Source organism: Pseudophryne corroboree, chromosome 5 (genome assembly GCF_028390025.1).
Source record: "Pseudophryne corroboree isolate aPseCor3 chromosome 5, aPseCor3.hap2, whole genome shotgun sequence".
Classification (NCBI taxonomy): domain Eukaryota; kingdom Metazoa; phylum Chordata; class Amphibia; order Anura; family Myobatrachidae; genus Pseudophryne; species Pseudophryne corroboree.
In genome coordinates, this window is record NC_086448.1 from 847423333 (window position 1) to 847446317 (window position 22985).

General features: G+C 51.0%; 1 protein-coding gene across 1 annotated transcript in view; it reads right to left on the minus strand.

Annotated features, from left to right (window-relative positions):
• Positions 1 to 22985, minus strand: part of LOC134929706 (SCO-spondin-like) — a 583357-nt gene that overhangs the window by 403402 nt on the left and 156970 nt on the right. The window contains exons 40-50 of the mRNA XM_063925285.1: positions 22036 to 22126; positions 20175 to 20232; positions 19960 to 20080; positions 16115 to 16331; positions 15692 to 15833; positions 15088 to 15264; positions 11439 to 11477; positions 9762 to 10862; positions 4373 to 4531; positions 4116 to 4289; positions 187 to 351 (exon numbers count right to left, since the gene is read on the minus strand). Of these exons, the coding sequence (XP_063781355.1) occupies positions 187 to 351; positions 4116 to 4289; positions 4373 to 4531; positions 9762 to 10862; positions 11439 to 11477; positions 15088 to 15264; positions 15692 to 15833; positions 16115 to 16331; positions 19960 to 20080; positions 20175 to 20232; positions 22036 to 22126 (2444 nt within the window). The remainder of the gene's footprint in view (positions 1 to 186; positions 352 to 4115; positions 4290 to 4372; positions 4532 to 9761; positions 10863 to 11438; positions 11478 to 15087; positions 15265 to 15691; positions 15834 to 16114; positions 16332 to 19959; positions 20081 to 20174; positions 20233 to 22035; positions 22127 to 22985) is intronic.

Here is a 22985-nt window from a genome sequence, read left to right on the forward strand (position 1 = left end):
CAAACACAACAACAAAAAGTGCCAGCCAACCAGCTCCTTTGTTGCTTTTCTATGACACTGAGGAGCTGATTGGCTGGTACTTTATCTCTCTCCAAGGCTTAGTACACAGACCCCTTATTTACAAACCCAACTGTAATTTTTACTTTGAATCCTGTGTTTTCCAGTAGGGGGCGCTCTGCTCGTTACCTGGGCAAGCTTGTACAAAGCATCTTTTACTGTCAAACTGGGCACCAGAACACTGTCCTCCGGGCAGACGTTCCCTGATCACATCCTGACGCCTGAAGATGACCCCCAGTCCACAGGAGCGGCTGCACTCGCTCCACGACGTCCAGGCGGACAGGATGCAGTCCACTGTAGAGACACATTAGGACCATTCAGTGGATCCCATCACTATACAGATTGTATATTACAGAGGTGTCATGTTTAAATACAGAAAGGAGGATCACAAATTATAGGTGATCTAAGGTGTGGTGATTATATGCAGGAATAATCACCAATAATGTTTTCAAGTGACTGTGTGTATATATATATATATATATATATATATATATATATATATATATATATATATATACATACACTTTTGTATTCTTTCAGCTAAGATGTGACAAAATGGCTGACAGGCAATGTCCTGCATTTAACCTCCATACATCCAGGCTGGGGGACATCTGCAGACCATAAAGTTTGGGATGACATGTGCAATGACCAGACCAGAGGTTATAAATACTGATAAAAGGGAGATATCAGGGAAATCACTATTTCTCCTGTTAGCTGACCTCAGTGGTATATTGTCCAAAATATAAATTATCTGTGGCCTGGAACCCTGACATGAAGTTGTAAAAGGGGATTGCATTTCTACATCAAAAGCAGATATTGCCAAGCTCTGGACATTGAGGTCTGATAAGCCCAATTATTGTTATGTCAACAGGGGGCCTCTGTAAACAGACCAGGGAAGGGTGACCAAATGTCCTGATTGGAATGCAGGAATCCTATTTCCTGGCTAATGTCATAAACCTCTAAAACTTCAAATCCACAACTCCAGGCTTAGGAAGATATGACCTCCCCAGTGCCCAGACCTCACTCTCTTGAAAGAGCTTCATACAGTATGCCTTTGGGCTACACCCCTCCCGCCCCCACCCTGCCTGTTGCCAAGCACCAAGTATGTAAAAATGGTGTATGTGTAGTGTCCAGCAGCGAAGTAGCTAAGTGGGGGCTGATGGAGCTGAAGAATATATCTGTCTCCCTCATGGGGACAGAAAGTGCATCTCTTGGGGAAACAGCAGTTACATGCTGGAAATGACCATTGTCTATTCTGTGAAACTCCCCCACAACAGAATCGCTTAAGGTCGTTTGAGTAAGTGAATTAGGGTTTCTGTATTTTTTATTTATTTTCATAAATTGAGATTGCTTTATTCTGTGTTTGTTTTTAAAATATTCATAATAATCTTTGTAACCTTTTTGTAACTAAAGCTCTGAAGAAGTATTCTTGACATTAAACATCTAATTTTAGGTCTATTTCTGTGATTTTCAAGAACCAAGACCCGTGTGGCCCACGTCTACCTACTTTTCTAAGTATTGCAGTGTGTGTGTGTGTGTGTGTGTGTGTGTGTGTGTGTGTGTGACAGGTAGAAGCGAAGGCTACCTTTCGTTTAGATGCTAATTTCCTCTTGCTGGTGGCAGCTAAGGTATTTAAGTAATCCTGTGTGTCCAAAGTGACCCCCACGTCGCATGTGGCAATTCTCAAATTGGCGTATTTGTGGAATTGGCCGGCAGCGTCGTGAGAGGAGAGATTTAAGGTTTCGGTTCTAGAGTATGCATAAAGGGTCTGGTTCATTTCGGAGAGAACATGTATATCTGAGGCAGAGGTTGGCAACGCCAATATAAACGGCCATACAGGGTTTCAATTGCCAATTTACAATAAAGAATTGGTTGATCCCACAAAGAAAATCCTTTATCTCACTATTTATTCTTGGGGAGGATATTCCTCCTTCTATGCGTTTATTATTCTGCCTGCAGGGCAAATATTGGGCAGAATTGTTATTACACTACAGTTTATAATTAAGCTAGGACACACCCCTCCCCAGGAGTGAAGCTAGACTTTCATTCACCCGGGGCAAAGACTCAGCTCAGCATGACCTCCCCTCCTGATAGCTAACTGTCACACACAACCTATATGACCACTATATAATGCAGAGAGCATAATGCAGAGCACTAGTGATTGCCATATCATACAGAGAACTTTGCAGTGACTGCCATACAATACGGAGAACTTTGCAGTGACTGTCTTATTATAAAGAGAGCATCAATGACTGCCATATAATACAGACCGCATCAGTGAACGCTATACAATACATTGAGCATCAGTAACCACCACAGGATACAGAATTAGTGACCACTATATAATACATATAATACAGAAAGCATCATTGTGACCGCCATATAACACAAAAAGCATCAGTGACCACAATATAATACAGAGAATATCACTGTTCTCACCATATAATGCAGAGAACAAAGTGACCAACATATAATTGAGAGGATCACAGTGATTTCCATATAATACAGAGAACAACAGTGACCGCAATTTAATGCAGGGAGCATCACAGTGATTGCCATATAATACGGAGCATCAGTGACCGCCATATAATGTAGATAGCATCAAAGTGACCACCATATAATACAAAGAGCAACACAATGACCGCCATATAATACAAAGAGCAGCACAGTGATATAGTGCACCGAGCGTCATAGTATAGCACACAATTTCAGTAGTTCTTCCTTGGCGCTTTCTCGGATACCAAGTACAGTGTAATCAATGTGTCCAGATACAGAAGTAGCCACGCTCATCCAGCTCTTTGCGTATGACATATCACAAGTCCTTTTCTTCCTGCATCAAATGCGCTGACTTTCATATGAAATATCCTCAGATGTGTTAGTTGGAAAGGCACATAGGGAACGCAATGTCCCAGTAACATGCAGTCACAGGTAGGTCTCAGTATTTCTCAGCCAGCTTAGATGGAAACTGGTACTGATAAAGATGGGCTGCAGTCCTAAGGTCTCAGTTTAGTCCCAGTGGTACCAGCTTCCATCTATCGCTGTAGTGTGGCAGGACTATAATTCTCTCTGTGTTATATGGCAGTCACTAGGATGCTCTCTGCTTTATGTGCCACTCACTAAGATGCTATCTGTGTTGTATGGCAGTCACTAGGATGCTCTCTGCTTTATGTGCCACTCACTAAGATGCTATGAATTGGTTGGAGGTCATTCTGATGGTCTTTGCATTGTACGGCAAACATGAAGAGGCTATCTGCGTTGTGTGGCAGGACAAGAATGCTCTTTGTGTTGTATGGTGGTCACTATGATGCTCTTTGTGTTGTATGGCGGTCACTATGATTCTCTTTGTGTTGTATGGCAGTCACTATGATTCTCTGTATTGTATAGGGGTCACTATGATGCTATTTGTGTTGTATGGCGGTCACTATGATTCTCTTTGTATTGTATGACGTCACTGGGATGCTCTTTGTGTTGTATGGCGGTCACTATGATGCTCTTTGTGTTGTATGGCGGTCACTATGATGCTATTTGTGTTGTATGGCGGTCACTATGATTTTCTTTGTGTTGTATGGCGGTCACTATTATTCTCTTTGTATTGTATGGCGGTCACTATGATGCTCTTTGTGTTGTATGACGGTCACTAGAATGCTCTCTGTATGTTACATCAGTCACTAAGACGCTCTCTGTGCTGTATTGCAGTCACTGGGATGTTCTCTCTACCAGGGCAGAAACCTGATGAACTGACTTGTTGGAAAGGTGGTGTCCTATGGCAGTGCCAGGGTGACAGTCACTGGGCTCCTCAGCACCACCTCTCCCACTGCTGGCGTGTGACTATGAAGGTGGCATGGCCGGACGCTATACACTGTTAGCAATGAGATGGGGTGTCCACATACTGTGGCCAGGTCCAGTATATACTTATATCACTTCTCTTTTCCCACATTGTGACTATTGCACTTGGGTCTGCTGTATGTTACATAAATATCTCTCTTATGATATCTGCCTGTTATGAGGATGACACTGTGCTCTTACCCCAGGAGGGGTAAGTGACTGTGTGTACTTACCACAGTTCTCCTCATCGGAGCCATCGGCACAGTGTCTCTGCAGGTCGCAGCGCCTGTTCATGGCCACGCACTCTCCGCTGCCACATGTGAACTGCTTGGAGGAGCACGGACTGGGTGTGTGACTGTACAGGGTGGGTGGGAGAGAAGAGACCCCGATGGCAGCAGCAGAAGTACCTAGAGGAACAACACACATGGGATCTGAGGTTTAGGAAGAGAGGAACAATCAGCAGTCACTCAGCAGATGAGCGCCCACTCACCGCACAGCTGCTCATCCGATCCATCGGCGCAGTCCTCATGCCCATTACAGACGTCAGTTCCATCAACGCAGCCGTACGCCGAGCAGGCAAACTGACCCATGCTGCAGAGGCTTCTGGGAAACTCGGTCGCTGGAGCCATCAGCAGGGCGCTGCTCGTTCCTACAAGAAGCATCACAGCGACCGGGGCTTATTCACAAGCACATTACAGAGGGTATCCTGGCCGAGCCCCTCTCCTGCCCCCCTGTACACTTATGTGAGGTTATAGATAATGGGCAAAGACAACACCTGCACCAAGATAAAAGCACTGAGGAACCACAGTGCTACACAGGTGCTGAGACACTACATCTCCAGTAGGATCATCCAGGTGCCAGTATGGCCGGGCATACGCAGGGCACAAACACAATACAAGCCCCTCCACAGTGACTGTGTGCCAGGCAATTCTCCTGCAGTGACTGTGTGCCAGGCTATTCTCCTGCAGTGACTGTGTGCCAGGCTATTCTCCTGCAGTGACTGTGTGCCAGGCTATTCTCCTGCAGTGACTGTGTGCCAGGCTATTCTCCTGCAGTGACTGTGTGCCAGGCAATTCTCCTGCAGTGACTGTGTGCCAGGCAATTCTCCTGCAGTGACTGTGTGCCAGGCTATTCTCCTGCAGTGACTGTGTGCCAGGTAATTCTCCTGCAGTGACTGTGTGCCAGGCAATTCTCCCCCAGGTAATGTGTGCCAGGCTATTCTCCTGCAGTGACTGTGTGCTGGGTAATTCTCCTGCAGTGACTGTGTGCTGGGTAATTCTCCTGCAGTGACTGTGTGCCGGGTAATTCTCCTGCAGTGACTGTGTGCCGGGTAATTCTCCTGCAGTGACTGTGTGCCGGGTAATTCTCCTGCAGTGACTGTGTGCCGGGTAATTCTCCTGCAGTGACTGTGTGCCGGGTAATTCTCCTGCAGTGACTGTGTGCCGGGTAATTCTCCTGCAGTGACTGTGTGCCGGGTAATTCTCCTGCAGTGACTGTGTGCCGGGTAATTCTCCTGCAGTGACTGTGTGCCAGGCTATTCTCCTGCAGTGACTGTGTGCCAGGCTATTCTCCTGCAGTGACTGTGTGCCAGGCTAATCTCCTGCAGTGACTGTGTGCCAGGCTATTCTCCTGCAGTGACTGTGTGCCAGGCTATTCTCCTGCAGTGACTGTGTGCCAGGCAATTCTCCTGCAGTGACTGTGTGCCAGGCAATTCTCCTGCAGTACCTGTGTGCCAGGCAATTCACCTGCAGTGACTGTGTGCCAGGCTATTCTCCTGCAGTGACTGTGTGCCAGGCTATTCTCCTGCAGTGACTGTGTTCCAGGCTATTCTCCTGCAGTGACTGTGTGCCAGGCTATTCTCCTGCAGTGACTGTGTGCCGGGTAATTCTCCTGCAGTGACTGTGTGCCGGGTAATTCTCCTGCAGTAACTGTGTGCCGGGTAATTCTCCTGCAGTGACTGTGTGCCAGGCTATTCTCCTGCAGTGACTGTGTGCCAGACTATTCTCCTGCAGTGACTGTGTGCCGGGTAATTCTCCTGCAGTGACTGTGTGCCGGGTAATTCTCCTGCAGTAACTGTGTGCCGGGTAATTCTCCTGCAGTGACTGTGTGCCAGGCTATTCTCCTACAGTGACTGTGTGCCAGGCTATTCTCCTGCAGTGACTGTGCGCCGGGTAATTCTCCTGCAGTGACTGTGTGCCAGACTATTCTCCTGCAGTGACTGTGTGCCGGGTAATTCTCCTGCAGTGACTGTGTGCCGGGTAATTCTCCTGCAGTGACTGTGTGCCGGGTAATTCTCCTGCAGTAACTGTGTGCCGGGTAATTCTCCTGCAGTGACTGTGTGCCAGGCTATTCTCCTACAGTGACTGTGTGCCAGGCTATTCTCCTGCAGTGACTGTGTGCCGGGTAATTCTCCTGCAGTGACTGTGTGCCAGGCTATTCTCCTGCAGTGACTGTGTGCCAGACTATTCTCCTGCAGTGACTGTGTGCCGGGTAATTCTCCTGCAGTGACTGTGTGCCGGGTAATTCTCCTGCAGTAACTGTGTGCCGGGTAATTCTCCTGCAGTGACTGTGTGCCAGGCTATTCTCCTGCAGTGACTGTGTGCCAGACTATTCTCCTGCAGTGACTGTGTGCCGGGTAATTCTCCTGCAGTGACTGTGTGCCGGGTAATTCTCCTGCAGTAACTGTGTGCCGGGTAATTCTCCTGCAGTGACTGTGTGCCAGGCTATTCTCCTACAGTGACTGTGTGCCGGGTAATTCTCCTGCAGTGACTGTGCGCCGGGTAATTCTCCTGCAGTGACTGTGTGCCAGGCTATTCTCCTACAGTGACTGTGTGCCGGGTAATTCTCCTGCAGTGACTGTGTGCCGGGTAATTCTCCTGCAGTGACTGTGTGCCAGGCTATTCTCCTGCAGTGACTGTGTGCCAGGCTATTCTCCTGCAGTGACTGTGTGCCGGGTAATTCTCCTGCAGTGACTGTGTGCCGGGTAATTCTCCTGCAGTGACTGTGTGCCAGGCTATTCTCCTGCAGTGACTGTGTGCCAGGCAATTCTCCTGCAGTGACTGTGTGCCAGGCTATTCTCCTGCAGTGACTGTGTGCCAGGCTATTCTCCTGCAGTGACTGTGTGCCAGGCTATTCTCCTGCAGTGACTGTGTGCCAGGCTATTCTCCTGCAGTGACTGTGTGCCAGGCTATTCTCCTGCAGTGACTGTGTGCCAAGCTATTCTCCTGCAGTGACTGTGTGCCAGGCTATTCTCCCCCAGGTAATGTGTGCCAGGCAATTCTCCCCCAGGTAATGTGTGCCAGGCAATTCTCCCCCAGGTAATGTGTGCCAAGTAATAGGACTACGTCATTGTTTTTAGCACTTTATTTACATGATATAAAAGAGAATTTGGGAAATAACTAAATTATTGGGGATATTCAATTAGCCCCCAAAGAGACATCGGGAGTAAAAACTCCTGATGTATCTTCGGGTTTTGTGGTCGTCCTATTCGATTTGACCGGCCGTTAAAAAGTGCATTTTCACCCGAAAACATACAGGTTCAGTGAAACCTGTGTGTTATCGAGTTGGGAGGCTCCTGTAACTGCTGGGGAGAACAGATGCTGTGCGCGTGCCACAGTGGTTAGTAATGTCAGCTGCTGGCCTGATGGAGGGTTTTCCCAAGAACAGTGCAAATACGAATGGCTGCACCCTGGTGCATGCCAGGAGCCCAGGAAAGCCTATGCCGCACATGGCCAAGAACGGCACAAGCAGTTGGTGAAAGGGTCCTGGATGCAAAATGGGAGACAGAGAAAAAGCCCCAGCGTGCGGCTAGTGTCCCAACCCAACTACACCCAGCGTGCGGCTAGTGTCCCAACCCAACTACACCCAGCGTGCGGCTAGTGTCCCAACCCAACTACACCCAGCGTGCGGCTAGTGTCCCAACCCAACTACACCCAGCGTGCGGCTAGTGTCCCAACCCAACTACACCCAGCGTGCGGCTAGTGTCCCAACCCAACTACACCCAGCGTGCGGCTAGTGTCCCAACCCAACTACACCCAGCGTGCGGCTAGTGTCCCAACCCAACTACACCCAGCGTGCGGCTAGTGTCCCAACCCAACTACACCCAGCGTGCGGCTAGTGTCCCAACCCAACTACACCCAGCGTGCGGCTAGTGTCCCAACCCAACTACACCCAGCGTGCGGCTAGTGTCCCAACCCAACTACACCCAGCGTGCGGCTAGTGTCCCAACCCAACTACACCCAGCGTGCGGCTAGTGTCCCAACCCAACTACACCCAGCGTGCGGCTAGTGTCCCAACCCAACTACACCCAGCGTGCGGCTAGTGTCCTAACCCAACTACACCCAGCGTGCGGCTAGTGTCCTAACCCAACTACACCCAGCGTGCGGCTAGTGTCCCAACCCAACTACACCCAGCGTGCGGCTAGTGTCCCAACCCAACTACACCCAGCGTGCGGCTAGTGTCCTAACCCAACTACACCCAGCGTGCGGCTAGTGTCCCAACCCAACTACACCCAGCGTGCGGCTAGTGTCCCAACCCAACTACACCCAGCGTGCGGCTAGTGTCCTAACCCAACTACACCCAGTGCGCGGCTAGTGTCCCAACCCAACTACACCCAGCGCGCGGCTAGTGTCCCAACCCAACTACACCCAGCGTGCGGCTAGTGTCCCAACCCAACTACAACCAGCGTGCGGCTAGTGTCCCAACCCAACTACACCCAGCGTGCTGCTAGTGTCCTAACCCAACTACACCCAGCGTGGGCAATTAAATTATAGATGAGGACTGGAGACGACTGAATGATGGAGACGTCTGGAAGTCCTATCACTCACATTATTCTTCACTGGGGTGATGATGAGCAAATGTCGCTGTGTACCCACCACAAGATGACGCTACCCCAGTACCCGCACCATGACGCTACCACAGCGCCCGCACCATGACGCTACCCCAGCACCCACACCATGACGCCTCCCCAGCACCCACACCATGACGCCACCCCAGCACCCGCACCATGACGCCACCCCAGCACCCGCACCATGACGCCACCCCAGCACCCGCACCATGAAGCTACCCCAGCACCCGCACCATGACGCTACCCCAGCACCCGCACCATGACGCTACCCCAGTACCCGCACCATGATGTTACCCCAGTACCCGCACAATGACACTACCCCAGTACCCGCATCATGACACTACTCCTGTACCCGCACCATGACGCTACCCCAGTACCCGCATCATGACACTACTACTGTACCCGCACCATGACACTACCCCAGTACCCGCACCATGATGCTACCCCATGACACTACACCTGTACCCGCACCATGACGCTACCCCAGTACCCGCACCATGATGCTACCCCAGTACCTGCTCCCCAACCAGACCCACTGTGGAGAAGATAACTGGTCCTGGGGAAGATGGATCTCCATTCTGTATCATGAGTCTGTCTGTGTTATAGGGTGGATCTCTGAAAGGTCAGCATTACAATGACATTGTGCTAGAGAGCCACGTGGTGCTCTACCCATTATGTCAGCTTTCATTAGACACGGATAACATTTCTGCCCCAGGGTGGGTATTGTGACAGACCATATACCAAACTCCGCCATTACAGTCCAGGTTTTAAGGAAATCCATGCTTGAGTACAGATGATTAAATCAAATTGATTGAGGCACTAATCACCTGTGCTCAAGCACGGATAGCCTTTAAACCTGTGCTCATATATCCTTAAAACCTGGACCTGTAATGGTGGAGTTTGGGAAATTCTGGACTATAGTAAGCCATAGTTCTGCCTGTTTGAGATGCCCTGCTATGACTAATCTGATGTCACATAGCGCTCCGTCTCTTACAGGAGATCACAACTTAGTATAAGCAGGACATATACAAACCTTCATATTTATGAGCAGCTTGATGTTCTTCTCGGTCCCCTGGTCTAATGTGGCTCTCTTTATCTGGGACCATTTCTGGTGGAACCACAATGGGCTCCTTCCAAATAAGGACTGTACCAGAACCAGGTTTCAAGCTGGCATGATGTCCATCCGGTATATAAAAAAGCTCAGGCGGCTTCATGCCAGAGTCTCCTCTGCCCCGAGAAGCTGTTCTCAGTGTAGGGCTAGGGGTACTCTGAGGTCTATATAGGTCAGGGGAAGATTGTGGACCTGCATGGTAATGGGAGGATGGCCACGCATGCTTTGCTGTAGACAAACGTTCTTCAAGACTTGCTCTAGAAGCTAATTCTGGGGTCCCAGTTGGAGATTCTTTGGTCATTGGCTCTTTGTCACTATAGGGGGTAGAGGACCTACCCTGTGGTAGTGTTTGTTCTGGAAGACTCCAGCTCCCCATGGATAGAACAGGGTGGTCTGTCCTTACCCAGGCTGGATTAGATATTACCAGTTCACCATCATGTTTTGGTGATGTAGTGCGATATGAGACATCTGTAGCAACTTCTGTTGCTCCTGTTCCCATCCCTGTCACTCCTGCTCCTATACTCAGTGCCGGGTAACCTGTGTGTGGTGAGCTGACATCTTTATATGTTGTCCATAGGTCCTTACCAGCAAATGGAGTGGCTAGTCCAGGAATGCCTGTCTGGGATTCGCTGGTGTGAAGACCAGGACCTCCTGAAAAGCCCTCTCTCAGAGACGTGGTGGCAGCCAGTGGACTGTTGCTGGATGCAGTCACTGAAGGTAGAGGAAGAGTCCCTACATGTGCGGGAGAGCCAGAGGAGATCGCTGCTTGTTCTGGGCCCTCTCTGTGCTCTGGTCCTTCTGGTATCCTGAAGCCGGGCTTCCCACTCACGTGGTCCTTTTCCTGAATGCCTGGCTGGGCTGTGACGAGACCTGGAGTGACTCTCTCCCCAGGCTTTATGCTCTGTATTCCCGGATCTCCAGTTGGTTGGGATTGGTGATATATTCCGGGTTCTCCAACATGTCCGGGGAGTAGACGGACAGTGCCAGGAGACAATGACGGACCTAGGGGAGCAGTGGTCACACCTATGTGAGAAGAATGAGGAACACAGGTGACATTGATATAATGCTGCTACTAGCTATAAGTGGGGCCTTATAAGGAAAGGACTTTCTGTACATGTATAACCCAAGTCCTTGTGAATACCAAGGCGGCCCCCACGCCTGAGAGATTACTGAGGTATATAGAATAATCCCAAACATAAATATACATCTGTAAGCACTGTGGTGACGGCAATACCTGATTAATGATTACCCCATCGCCAATCAATCAACTAAACGCCTGCGCAAAGCTCAGTGACGTAAGTAGCCAATGAGGCACAGTGCAGAGTGACGTTCCCATGGTAACCTGCGCTACTCATTATTATACACAAGCCCATAATAAACATAATACTCGCCAATTATAAGCAATAACTCTGAGGCTCTAGTGTTTATTTTCATCAATAGTGTAATGGGCCCTGATCCGGAGTCACCCGCGGACACTTCTTCTGCCCCAGTCATGTCTCCAACCCCAATGTGTGGCGTGTGTTGGGGAAGTGGGGGGAAGGGGTGCTTACTGTGATGCCCCCACTGGCAGCTGGTGGTATTTCTACATACATCACTCACCTGCCTGGGAAGTGGCCGAGCCCGGAGGAACAAGCACACCTGATGGAAGAGCAGAGGATTAGAATGATGGCGCTCCGCTATAGGATAACACAGGAATTATATGATGGGGTCCTGTGTGAGCCCCGAGTACTACACTCCTGTCCTGGCCAATCATAAGAATATCTAGCTGTAGAGTATGCCCACCTCTCTCTCTCTCTCTTTCTCCCACTCAATACCCCCAATCCCTCCCGCTCTCCATCTTCCCACCTCTCTCTCATCCTCTCCCTCTCTATCTCCCCCTCATCTCTCCCGCTCTCCATCTGTCTGCCTCTCTCTCATCCTCTCCCTCTCTATCTCCCCCTCATCTCTCCCGCTCTCCATCTTCCCACCTCTCTCTCCCCCTCCCTCTCTCATCCTCTCCCTCTCTATCTGTCCTTCATCTCTCCCACCCTCCATCTGTCTCCCTCTCTCATCCTCTCCCTCTCTCATCCTCTCCGTCTCTATCTGTCCCTCATCTCTCCCGCTCTCCATCTTCCCACCTCTCTCTCATCCTCTCCATCTGTCCCTCATCTCTCCCGCTCTCCATCTGTCTGCCTCTCTCTCATCCTCTCCCTCCCTCTCTCATCCTCTCCCTCTCTATCTCCCCCTCATCTCTCCCGCTCTCCATCTGTCTGCCTCTCTCTCATCCTCTTCCTCCCTCTCTCATCCTCTCCCTCTCTATCTCCCCCTCATCTCTCCCGCTCTCCATCTGTCTGCCTCTCTCTCATCCTCTCCCTCCCTCTCTCATCCTCTCCCTCTCCATCTCCCCCTCATCTCTCCCGCTCTCCATCTGTCTGCCTCTCTCTTTCTCCCCCTCAATACCCCCAATCCCTCCCGCTCTCCATCTTCCCACCTCTCTCTCATCCTCTCCCTCTCTCTCATCCTCTTACTCTCTATCTCCCCCCATCTCTCCAGCTGTCTGCCTCTCTCTCATCCTCTCCCTCTCTATCTGTCCCTCATCTCTCCCACCCTCCATCTGTCTCCCTCTCTCATTCTCTCCCTCCCTCTCTCATCCTCTCCCTTTCTATCTGTTCCTCATCTCTCCCGCCCTCCATCTTCCCACCTCTCTCTCCCCCTCCCTCTCTCATCCTCTCCCTCTCTATCTCCCCCTCATCTCTCCCGCCCTCCATCTTCCCACCTCTCTCTCCCCTCCCTCTGTCTCCCTCTCTCATTCTCTCCCTCCCTCTTTCATCCTCTCCCTTTCTATCTGTCCCTCATCTCTCCCACCCTCCATCTGTCTCCCTCTCTCTCATCCTCTCCCTTTCTTTCTGTCCGTCATCTCTCCCGCCCTCCATCTTCCCACCTCTCTTCCCCATCCCTCCCTCTCTCTCATCCTCTTACTCTCTATCTCCCCCCCATCTCTCCAGCTGTCTGCCTCTCTCTCATCCTCTCCCTCTCTATCTGTCCCTCATCTTTCCCACTCTCCATCTGTCTGCCTCTCTCTCTCTCTCATCTTCTCCCTATTTTCCCCCCACCCTGCTCTCCATCTGCCCACCTCTTTCTCCCCTCCCTCTCTCATACTCTCCCTCTCTATCTCCCCCTCCTCTCTCCGTCTGCCCACCTCTGTCCTCTCCCTCTTTTTCATACCCCCCTCTCTCCATTGGCCTGCCTCTCTCCCCTCCTCCCTTTCTCTCATCCGCTCCCTCTCTATCTCCCCCTCATCTCTCCCGCTCTCCATCTGCCCACCTCTCTCTCCCCCTCCCCCTCTCATCCTCTCCCTCTCTATCTCCCCCTCATCTCTCCCGCTCTCCATCTGCCCACCTCTCTCTCCCCCTCCCTCTCTCATCCCCTCCCTCTCTATCTCCCCCTCATCTCTCCCGCTCTCCATCTGCCCACCTCTCTCTCCCCCTCCCTCTCTCATCCTCTCCCTCTCTATCTCCCCCTCATTTCTCCCGCTCTCCATCTGCCCACCTCTCTCTCTCTCTCATCCCCTCCCTCTCTATCTCCCCCTCATAGCTCCCGCTCTCCATCTGCCCACCTCTCTCCCCTCCCTCTCTATCTCCCCCTCATCTCTCCCGCTCTCCATCTGACTGCCTCTCTCTTTCATCCTCTCCCTCTCTATGTCCCCGTGAACTCTCCCGCTCTCCAACTGACCTCTGTCTCTCTTCCCTCCCTATCTCCCCCTCATAGCTCCTGCTCTCTATCTGCCCACCTCGCTCTCCCTTTTCCCTTATCTTCTCCCTCGCTATCCCCCCCATCTCTCCATCTGCCTGCCTCTCTTTCTCCCCATCCCTCTCTCTCTCTCCCCCTCAGTCCCCCTTATATATCTCTCTCCCCCCTATCTCTCTGGCTCTCATTCTGCCCACCTCTCTCCCTCTCTCTTACCCCCCCCCTCTCTCTCTCTCCCTCTCTCTTACCCCCCCTCTCTCTCTCTCTTACCCCTATCTCTCTCTCCCCCAATCTCTCTTACCCCCCCCTCTCTCTCCCTCTCTCTTACCCCCCCTCTCTCTCTCTCTTACCCCTATCTCTCTCTCCCCCAATCTCTCTTACACCCCCCCTCTCTCTCCCTCTCTTACCCCCCTCTCTCTCTCTCCCTCTCTCTTACCCCCCCCTCTCTCTCTCTTACCCCTATCTCTCTCCCCCAATCTCTCTTACCCCCCCTCTCTCTCCCTCTCTCTTACCCCCTCTCTCTTACCCCCCCCCTCTCTCTCTCCCTCTCTCTTACCCCCCCTCTCTCTCTCCCTCTCTCTTACCCCCTATCTCTCTCTCCCCCAATCTCTCATCCTTTCCCTCTCTTTCTCTCTCAAAAAGGAACCTGCATAAGGAACACAGCAGCACGAATGATATTTACAAAACATATAACAAGGAAACAGGCGATGAATATTGGCCTCATATATATATATATATATATATATATATATATATATATATTAATGTGCAGAAGTTCAGTCATTTTCAAATGTTATTGATAGGGCGGTATTCTAATTTTTTCACCCCCTTCCGCACCCCTTCTGTTTCTGCTGGTGGGCGTGGTATCATCATTTCAGGTCGCCACCCCCCGGGGTAGTGAGGGCGCCCAACCCTTTACACACCTAAACCTGATTACTATGGGCGCGATATGGGCGATAACGGGGATCATTTTAGAAAGGAGATTGGGCGTGATAAATCATTTGATTACCGCCCATAGAATTTGATTCTGATATATACGTTGTGTTACCATGTACAGGGCATCACCCTGCTTCCTCCTGATTGCACAATATTCCCTCAGTATAATGGGACAGGCTATGAGCCAGATGTGGGCGTTTGGGGAGCGGCTGATGATCAGGGTGAGGGCATTTGTGGTGTAAGTTATAGATATGGGATAGAAGGGCGGAGATGGCTCTTTGAGCTCCATTCTGGGCTGATGGGAGCACGGACACCCCCACCGCAAAGAAGACCTGAATATGATACCAGCTTAGAGATGGCGGTCTCCATCTCTCATCCTATACCTGCAGCAGCTCGCAGCTCCCATGTGCACTGTATGCAGCTTCCGAGCGTGACATGTAAGAGGGGGGTGTAGACTAGCATGTAACGTGTGTAACATGGAGGAAGAGTACAGTGTGCTCACCCTCTAGTGTAATATACAACACAACATTGTAACGCAATAACCGCACAGCCCAAGCGCAGATCAGACACTACAACGACCTCTTACCGCATCCTTTCTCATCGGAGAAATCGCCACAGTCGGCTCTCCCATCACACAGAGATCTGGATGCGTTGACACACTCACCGCTGCCGCACTGGTACTCCCCCGGCTGGCAGCGGGGTACCACTCCGGGAAGCGTGACGGCACCTGGGCTCCTTGTGACTGGCGGTCCCCTGGGTTCCTCTAGAAGACAAAGTCCCCATAACGTCACAATCTCGATGTTGTGTAAATCCTCAGATAATCGCCAGTAACGGTCACGGCATCGGATTATGGGAATGTGTAATATATACCCCATGCACCGCTGTATACGACACGTCTAGTACTGCAGCCCCAAACATAGCCATGCTCTTGTCATAACCACCCGACGCCTGGCCTTACATCTGCAGAGGACCTTACACATGGGGACTTACGCTCCATAGAGAACCCCCCCGAGGTGTACCCAGGACAATGCATCACTGCCGTCCCCTTCTCCAGCACCCTTGGGTGAGGGCAGCCGCCTGAGGACAGGGCATAGCGCAGTATGTGGCATGCACCGTGTGCCCGGAACCCCCTTCTGTCTTATACTTCCACCTGTTACTGCAGAGTATGTATGACGGGGGCAGCATCTCACCATAGGGGCATCCGATGATCTCGCAGCGTAGGTAGATCGCCTTGTGATACTCCACGGGATAGATGCGCAGGAAACGTGTCAGCAAAGCGCGTCCCAGCTCCCGTCTCGCCGCTGTGTTACTGTTCGTGTTGGCGTCGAAGAGCTGATCCGCAGAGACAGAGATTTCATTAGTACAGGAGATTGTGAGACCCCACACAGAGGAGTAATATGGATGGCAAGGGCAAGAGATTCATAATTAAAGGCTAACGCTGCTCCTCACCTCTACGGGGGGAATTCAAGTGTTTTGTGCACCGGCGGCCACTAGATGGTGCCTGATGGAGCAATTCAAGTATTGCCGCCGCTGACATTACTGTTATGTTGTTCCGTCATTCTGACGGGGTGGTAACTAGTCACCATATGATACCGTAATGTGAAGCGACTTACCTGCGGAGCCCCCGTGGGACCAGCTACTCGCCCGGTGTAGTTGTGGTAGAGAATCCCGTCACGGCTGTACATGAGCCGGTATTTGGTGACGTAGCCCCCGGACTGTCGCCCGCCCTGGGTGACGATAGCGGAGATGAAGGTCAGCTGCAGGAAGTCTACTTGGAAGAACGGCTGCTTATCGGTGTAAAGGGGGCTCCAGCCGGGCACAATGTTCAGGCTGAGGAGGGAGATAAGAAATAACGGTGTGAGGTCCTTGTCGTGTCACCTACAGAAAGCCGGACTCTCGTGGACCCGGAGAGTGACTCCCAGCGCTCTGCAATCAGCTGCTCTAGAGAGTAACTCCCAGTGCTCTGCAATCAGCTGTACTAGAGAGTAACTCCCAGCGCTCTGCAATCAGCTGCTCTAGAGAGTAACTCCCAGCGCTCTGCAATCAGCTGTTCTAGAGAGTAACTCCCAATGCTCTGCAATCAGCTGCTCTAGAGAGTAACTCCCAGCGCTCTGCAATCAGCTGTTCTAGAAAGTAACTCCCAGCGCTCTGCAATCAGCTGTTCTAGAGAGTAACTCCCAGTGCTCTGCAATCAGCTGCTCTAGAGAGTAACTCCCAGCGCACTGCAATCAGCTGTTCTAGAGAGTAACTCCCAGCGCTCTGCAATCAGCTGTTCTAGAAAGTAACTCCCAGCGCTCTGCAATCAGCTGTTCTAGAGAGTAACTCCCAGTGCTCTGCAATCAGCTGCTCTAGAGAGTAACTCCCAGCGCTCTGCAATCAGCTGTTCTAGAAAGTAACTCCCAGCGCTCTGCAATCAGCTGCTCTAGAGAGTAACTCCCAGCGCTCTGCAATCAGCTGCTCTAGAGAGTAACTCCCAGCGCTCTGCAATCAGCTGTTCTAGAGAGTAACTCCCAGCCCAACACTCTGCAATCAGCTGTTCTAGAGAGTAACTCCCAGCCCAACACTCTGCAATCAGCTGTTCTAGAGAGTAACTCCCAGCCCAACACTCTGCAAACAACTGTTCTAGAGAGTAACTCCCAGCCCAACGCTCTGCAATCAGCTGTTCTAGAGAGTAACTCCCAGTGCTCTGCAATCAGCTGCTCTAGAGAGTAACTCCCAGCCCAATGCTCTGCAATCAGCTGCTCTAGAGAGTAACTCCCAGCCCAATGCTCTGCAAACAACTGTTCTAGAGAGTAACTCCCAGCCCAACGCTCTGCAATCAGCTGTTCTAGAGAGTAACTCCCAGTGCTCTGCAATCAGCTGCTCTAGAGAGTAACTCCCAGTCCAACACTCTGCAATCAGCTGTTCTAGAGAGTAACTCCCAGCCCAACACTCTGCAAACAACTGTTCTAGAGAGTAACTCCCAGCCCAACGCTCTGCAATCAGCTGTTCTAGAGAGTAACTCCCAGTGCTCTGCAATCAGCTGCTCTAGAGAGTAACTCCCAGCCCAATGCTCTGCAATCAGCTGTTCTAGAGAGTAACTCCCAGCCCAACACTCTGCAATCAGCTGTTCTAGAGAGTAACTCCCAGCCCAACACTCTGCAATAAGCTGTTCTAGAGAGTAACTCCCAGCCCAACACTCTGCAAACAGCTGTTCTAGAGAGTAACTCCCAGCCCAACACTCTGCAAACAGTTGTTCTAGAGAGTAACTCCCAGCGCTCTGCAATCAGCTGTTCTAGAGAGTAACTCCCAGTGCTCTGCAATCAGCTGCTCTAGAGAGTAACTCCCAGCCCAATGCTCTGCAATCAGCTGTTCTAGAGAGTAACTCTCAGCCCAATGCTCTGCAATCAGCTGTTCTAGAGAGTAACTCCCAGCCCAACACTCTGCAATAAGCTGTTCTAGAGAGTAACTCCCAGCCCAACACTCTGCAAACAGCTGTTCTAGAGAGTAACTCCCAGCCCAACACTCTGCAATAAGCTGTTCTAGAGAGTAACTCCCAGCGCTGTGCAATCAGCTGTTCTAGAGAGTAACTCCCAGCCCAATGCTCTGCAATAAGCTGTTCTAGAGAGTAACTCCCAGTCCAACGCTCTGCAATCAGCTGTTCTAGAGAGTAACTCCCAGCCCAACACTCTGCAATCAGCTGTTCTAGAGAGTAACTCCCAGCCCAACACTCTGCAAACAGCTGTTCTAGAGAGTAACTCCCAGCGCTCTGCAATCAGCTGTTCTAGAGAGTAACTCCCAGCGCTCTGCAATCAGCTGTTCTAGAGAGTAACTCCCAGCGCTCTGCAATCAGCTGCTGTAGAGAGTAACTCCCAGCGCTCTGCAATCAGCTGTTCTATAGAGTAACTCCCAGTGCTCTGCAATCAGCTGTTCTAGAGAGTAACTCCCAGTGCTCTGCAATCAGCTGCTCTAGAGAGCAACTCCCAGCGCTCTGCAATCAGCTGTTCTAGAGAGTAACTCCCAGCCCAATGCTCTGCAATCAGCTGTTCTAGAGAGTAACTCCCAGCCCAATGCTCTGCAATCAGCTGTTCTAGAGAGTAACTCCCAGCCCAATGCTCTGCAATAAGCTGTTCTAGAGAGTAACTCCCAGTCCAGCGCTCTGCAATCAGCTGTTCTAGAGAGTAACACCCAGCCCAACACTCTGCAATAAGCTGTTCTAGACAGTAACTCCCAGCCCAACACTCTGCAATAAGCTGTTCTAGAGAGTAACTCCCAGCCCAACGCTCTGCAATCAGCTGTTCTAGAGAGTAACTCCCAGGCCAATGCTCTGCAATCAGCTGTTCTAGAGAGTAACTCCCAGCCCAATGCTCTGCAATCAGCTGTTCTAAAGAGTAACTCCCAATGCTCTGCAATCAGCTGTTCTAGAGAGTATCTCCCAGCGCTCTGCAATCAGCTGTTCTAGAAAGTAACTCCCAGCGCTCTGCAATCAGCTGTTCTAGAGAGTAACTCCCAGCCCAACAGTCTGCAATCAGCTGTTCTAGAGAGTAACTCCCAACGCTCTGCAATCAGCTGTTCTAGAGAGTAACTCCCAGCCCAACGCTCCGCAGTCAGTTGTTCTAGAGAGTAACTACCAGCCCAACGCTCTGCAATCAGCTGTTCTAGAGAATAACTGCCAATGCTCTGCAATCAGCTCTTCTAGAGAGCAACTCCCAACGCTCTGCATTCAGCTGTTCTAGAGAGTAACTCCCAGCCCAATGCTCTGCAATCAGCTGTTCTAAAGAGTAACTCCCAACGCTCTGCAATCAGCTGTTCTAGAGAGTAACTCCCAGCCCAATGCTCTGCAATCAGCAGTTCTCAAGAGTAACTCCCAATGCTCTGCAATCAGCTGTTCTAGAGTAACTCCCAGTGCTCTGCAATCAGCTGTTCTAGAGAGTAACGCCCAACGCTCTGCAATCAGCTGTTCTAGAGAGTAACTCCCAATGCTCTGCAATCAGCTGTTCCAGAGAGTAACTCCCAGCCCAACGCTCTGCAATCAGCTGTTCTAGAGAGTAACTCCCAACACTCTGCAATCAGCTGTTCTAGAGAGTAACTCGCAATGCTCTGCAATCAGCTGTTCCAGAGAGTAACTCCCAGCCCAACGCTCTGCAATCAGCTGTTCTAGAGAGTAACTCCCAGCCCAGCGCTCTGCAATCAGCTGTTCTAGAGAGTAACTCCCAATGCTCTGCAATCAGCTGTTCTAGAGAGTAACTCCCAATGCTCTGCAATCAGCTGTTCTAGAGAGTAACTCCCAATGCTCTGCAATCAGCTGTTTTAGAGAGTAACTCCCAGCCCAGCGCTCTGCAATCAGCTGTTCTAGAGAGTAACTCCCAACGCTCTGCAATCAGCTGTTTTAGAGAGTAACTCCCAGCCCAGCGCTCTGCAATCAGCTGCTCTAGAGAGTAACTCCCAATGCTCTGCAATCAGCTGTTCTAGGACTGACATGTTTGGCACGATGTTCAGACGTCCGGCATCTGGCGGATTATTCTCCTTGTGAGAGGACGCAGTGAGCTGCTTGTAATGTACCCGGCCATCTTCCAGCCCGAGGGACACGTCGCACGGACCTGCAGAGGGCGGACAGCAGCAGTTATCCACCATGGATCGGTGCGTGCCGATTCACACAACACGTACTGCGATCATTCCTGCATTCACATTTACCTGCTGGAAAAGACCCCTCCGGTCCTGGGATCGTAGACTGATCAGTTCCTGAAGGTTCCTGGAAATGGAGAACAAACCCTTTAAAGTCTTATACTAACCTACAATTTACAGTTCCCAATACGGGAGAGTGTTGGAGAAATGCGCATTAATGGTGACATATAGGGCCCAATATCACAGCATGTGTGGCCGTGTTGCCAGATAATGGTCCCTCAGAAACCAATTGGCCTGGGACCTGATCTGGATATTCAGCCTGAGCAGAGGATCTCCCAGATCTTACTTCCTTGTAGCCTCCTCAGGAGGTGCTGGGTGTATAGACTGTACACACTGGAGGACCTGACTTAGTGGCCTCACCAGCACACTGTAGGGGATCCTGGCTTAGTGGCCTCCTCAGGAGGTGCTGGCTGTATAGACTGTATACACTGGAGGACCTGACTTAAAGGCCTCACCAGCACATTGTAGGGGGATCCTGGCTTAGTGACCTCCTCAGGAGGTGCTGGGTGTATAGACTGTACACACTGGTGGACCTGGCTTAGTGGCCTCACCAGCACACTGTAGGGGGATCCTGGCTTAGTGACCTCCTCAGGAAGTGCTGGGTGTATTGACTGTACACACTGGAGGATCTGGCTTAGTGGCCTCACCAGCACACTGTAGGGCAGAGGTTCCCAAACGCGGTCCTCAAGGCACCCCAACGGTCTAGGTTTTAAATGTATCCATGCTTGGCCACAGGTGACTTAATTAGCACCTCAGTCAATCTGATTTAACCATCTGTGCTGAGCCATGGATATACCTAAATCCTGGACTGTTGGGGTGCCTTGAGGACCGTGGTTGGGAGCCTCTGCTGTAGAGGGATCCTGGCTTAGTGACCTCCTCAGGAGGTGCTGGCTGTATAGACTGTACACACTGGTGGACCTGGCTTAGTGGCCTCACCAGCACACTGTAGGGCAGAGGTTCCCAAACGCGGTCCTCAAGGCACCCCAACGGTCTAGGTTTTAAATGTATCCATGCTTGGCCACAGGTGACTTAATTAGCACCTCAGTCAATCTGATTTAACCATCTGTGCTGAGCCATGGATATACCTAAATCCTGGACTGTTGGGGTGCCTTGAGGACCGTGGTTGGGAGCCTCTGCTGTAGAGGGATCCTGGCTTAGTGACCTCCTCAGGAGGTGCTGGCTGTATAGACTGTACACACTGGAGGACCTGGCTTAGAGGCCTCACCAGCACACTGTAGGGGATCCTGTCTTAGTGACCTCTTTAGGAGGTGCTGGATGTATAGACTGTACACACTGGAGGATCTGGCTTAGTGGCCTCCCCAGCACACTGTAGGGGATCCTGGCTTAGTGACCTCCTCAGGAGGTGCTGGCTGTATAGACTGTACACACTGGAGGACCTGGCTTAGTGGCCTCCCCAGCACACTGTAGGGGATCCTGGCTTAGTGACCTCCTCAGGAGGTGCTGGGTGTATAGACTGTACACACTGGAGGACCTGGCCTAGTGGCCTCACCAGCACACTGTAGGGGTTCCTGGCTTAGTGACCTCCTCAGGAGGTGCTGGGTGTATAGACTGTACACACTGGAGGACCTGGCTTAGTGGCCTCACCAGCACACTGTAGGGGATCCTGGCTTAGCAACCTCCTCAGGAGGTGCTGGGTGTATAGACTGTACACACTGGAGGACCTGGCTTAGTGGCCTCACCAGCACACTGTAGGGATCTTGGTTAGTGGCAACCTCAGGGGATTCTGGGTGTATAGACTGTACACAATAGAGGACCTGCCTTAGTGCCCTCACCAGCACGCTGTAGGGGGATCCTGCTCCTGGCACAAGCTTTTTATCACATACACAAGTCCTGCAGTGTCTTGTCTCACCTGTCTTGGACTCACTTCCACAAGTCCAGTAGGAGGGATGGGTACATCTGTTCCTGCCGGGCTGACCCCAAGGCTGTTCTGCTCTTCTACCCTGGAGATCAATGAGACAGAATTACAAATGTGATGATTATGAGTAACGCAAGTTCTGCTATGATGGATTACATCTGATGATGGCGCTCCGCTATGATGGATTACATCTGATGATGGAGCTCCGCTATGATGGATTACATCTGATGATGGTGCTCCGCTATGATGGATTAAATCTGATGATGGTGCTCCGCTATGATGGATTACATCTGATGATGGCGCTCCGCTATGATGGATTACATCTGATGATGGAGCTCCGCTATGATGGATTACATCTGATGATGGTGCTCCGCTATGATGGATTAAATCTGATGATGGCGCTCCGCTATGATGGATTACATCTGATGATGGCGCTTCGCTATGATGGATTACATCTGATGATGGCGCTTCGCTATGATGGATTACATCTGATGGTGCTCCGCTATGATGGATTACATCTGATGATGGCGCTTCGCTATGATGGATTACATCTGATGGTGCTCCGCTATGATGGATTACATCTGATGGTGCTCCGCTATGATGGATTACATCTGATGATGGCGCTCTGCTATGATGGATTACATCTGATGATGGCGCTCCGCTATGATGGATTACATCTGATGATGGCGCTTCGCTATGATGGATTACATCTGATGATGGCGCTTCGCTATGATGGATTACATCTGATGATGGCGCTTCGCTATGATGGATTACATCTGATGGTGCTCCGCTATGATGGATTACATCTGATGATGGCGCTTCGCTATGATGGATTACATCTGATGGTGCTCCACTATGATGGATTACATCTGATGGTGCTCCGCTATGATGGATTACATCTGATGGCGCTCCGCTATGATGGATTACATCTGATGATGGCGCTC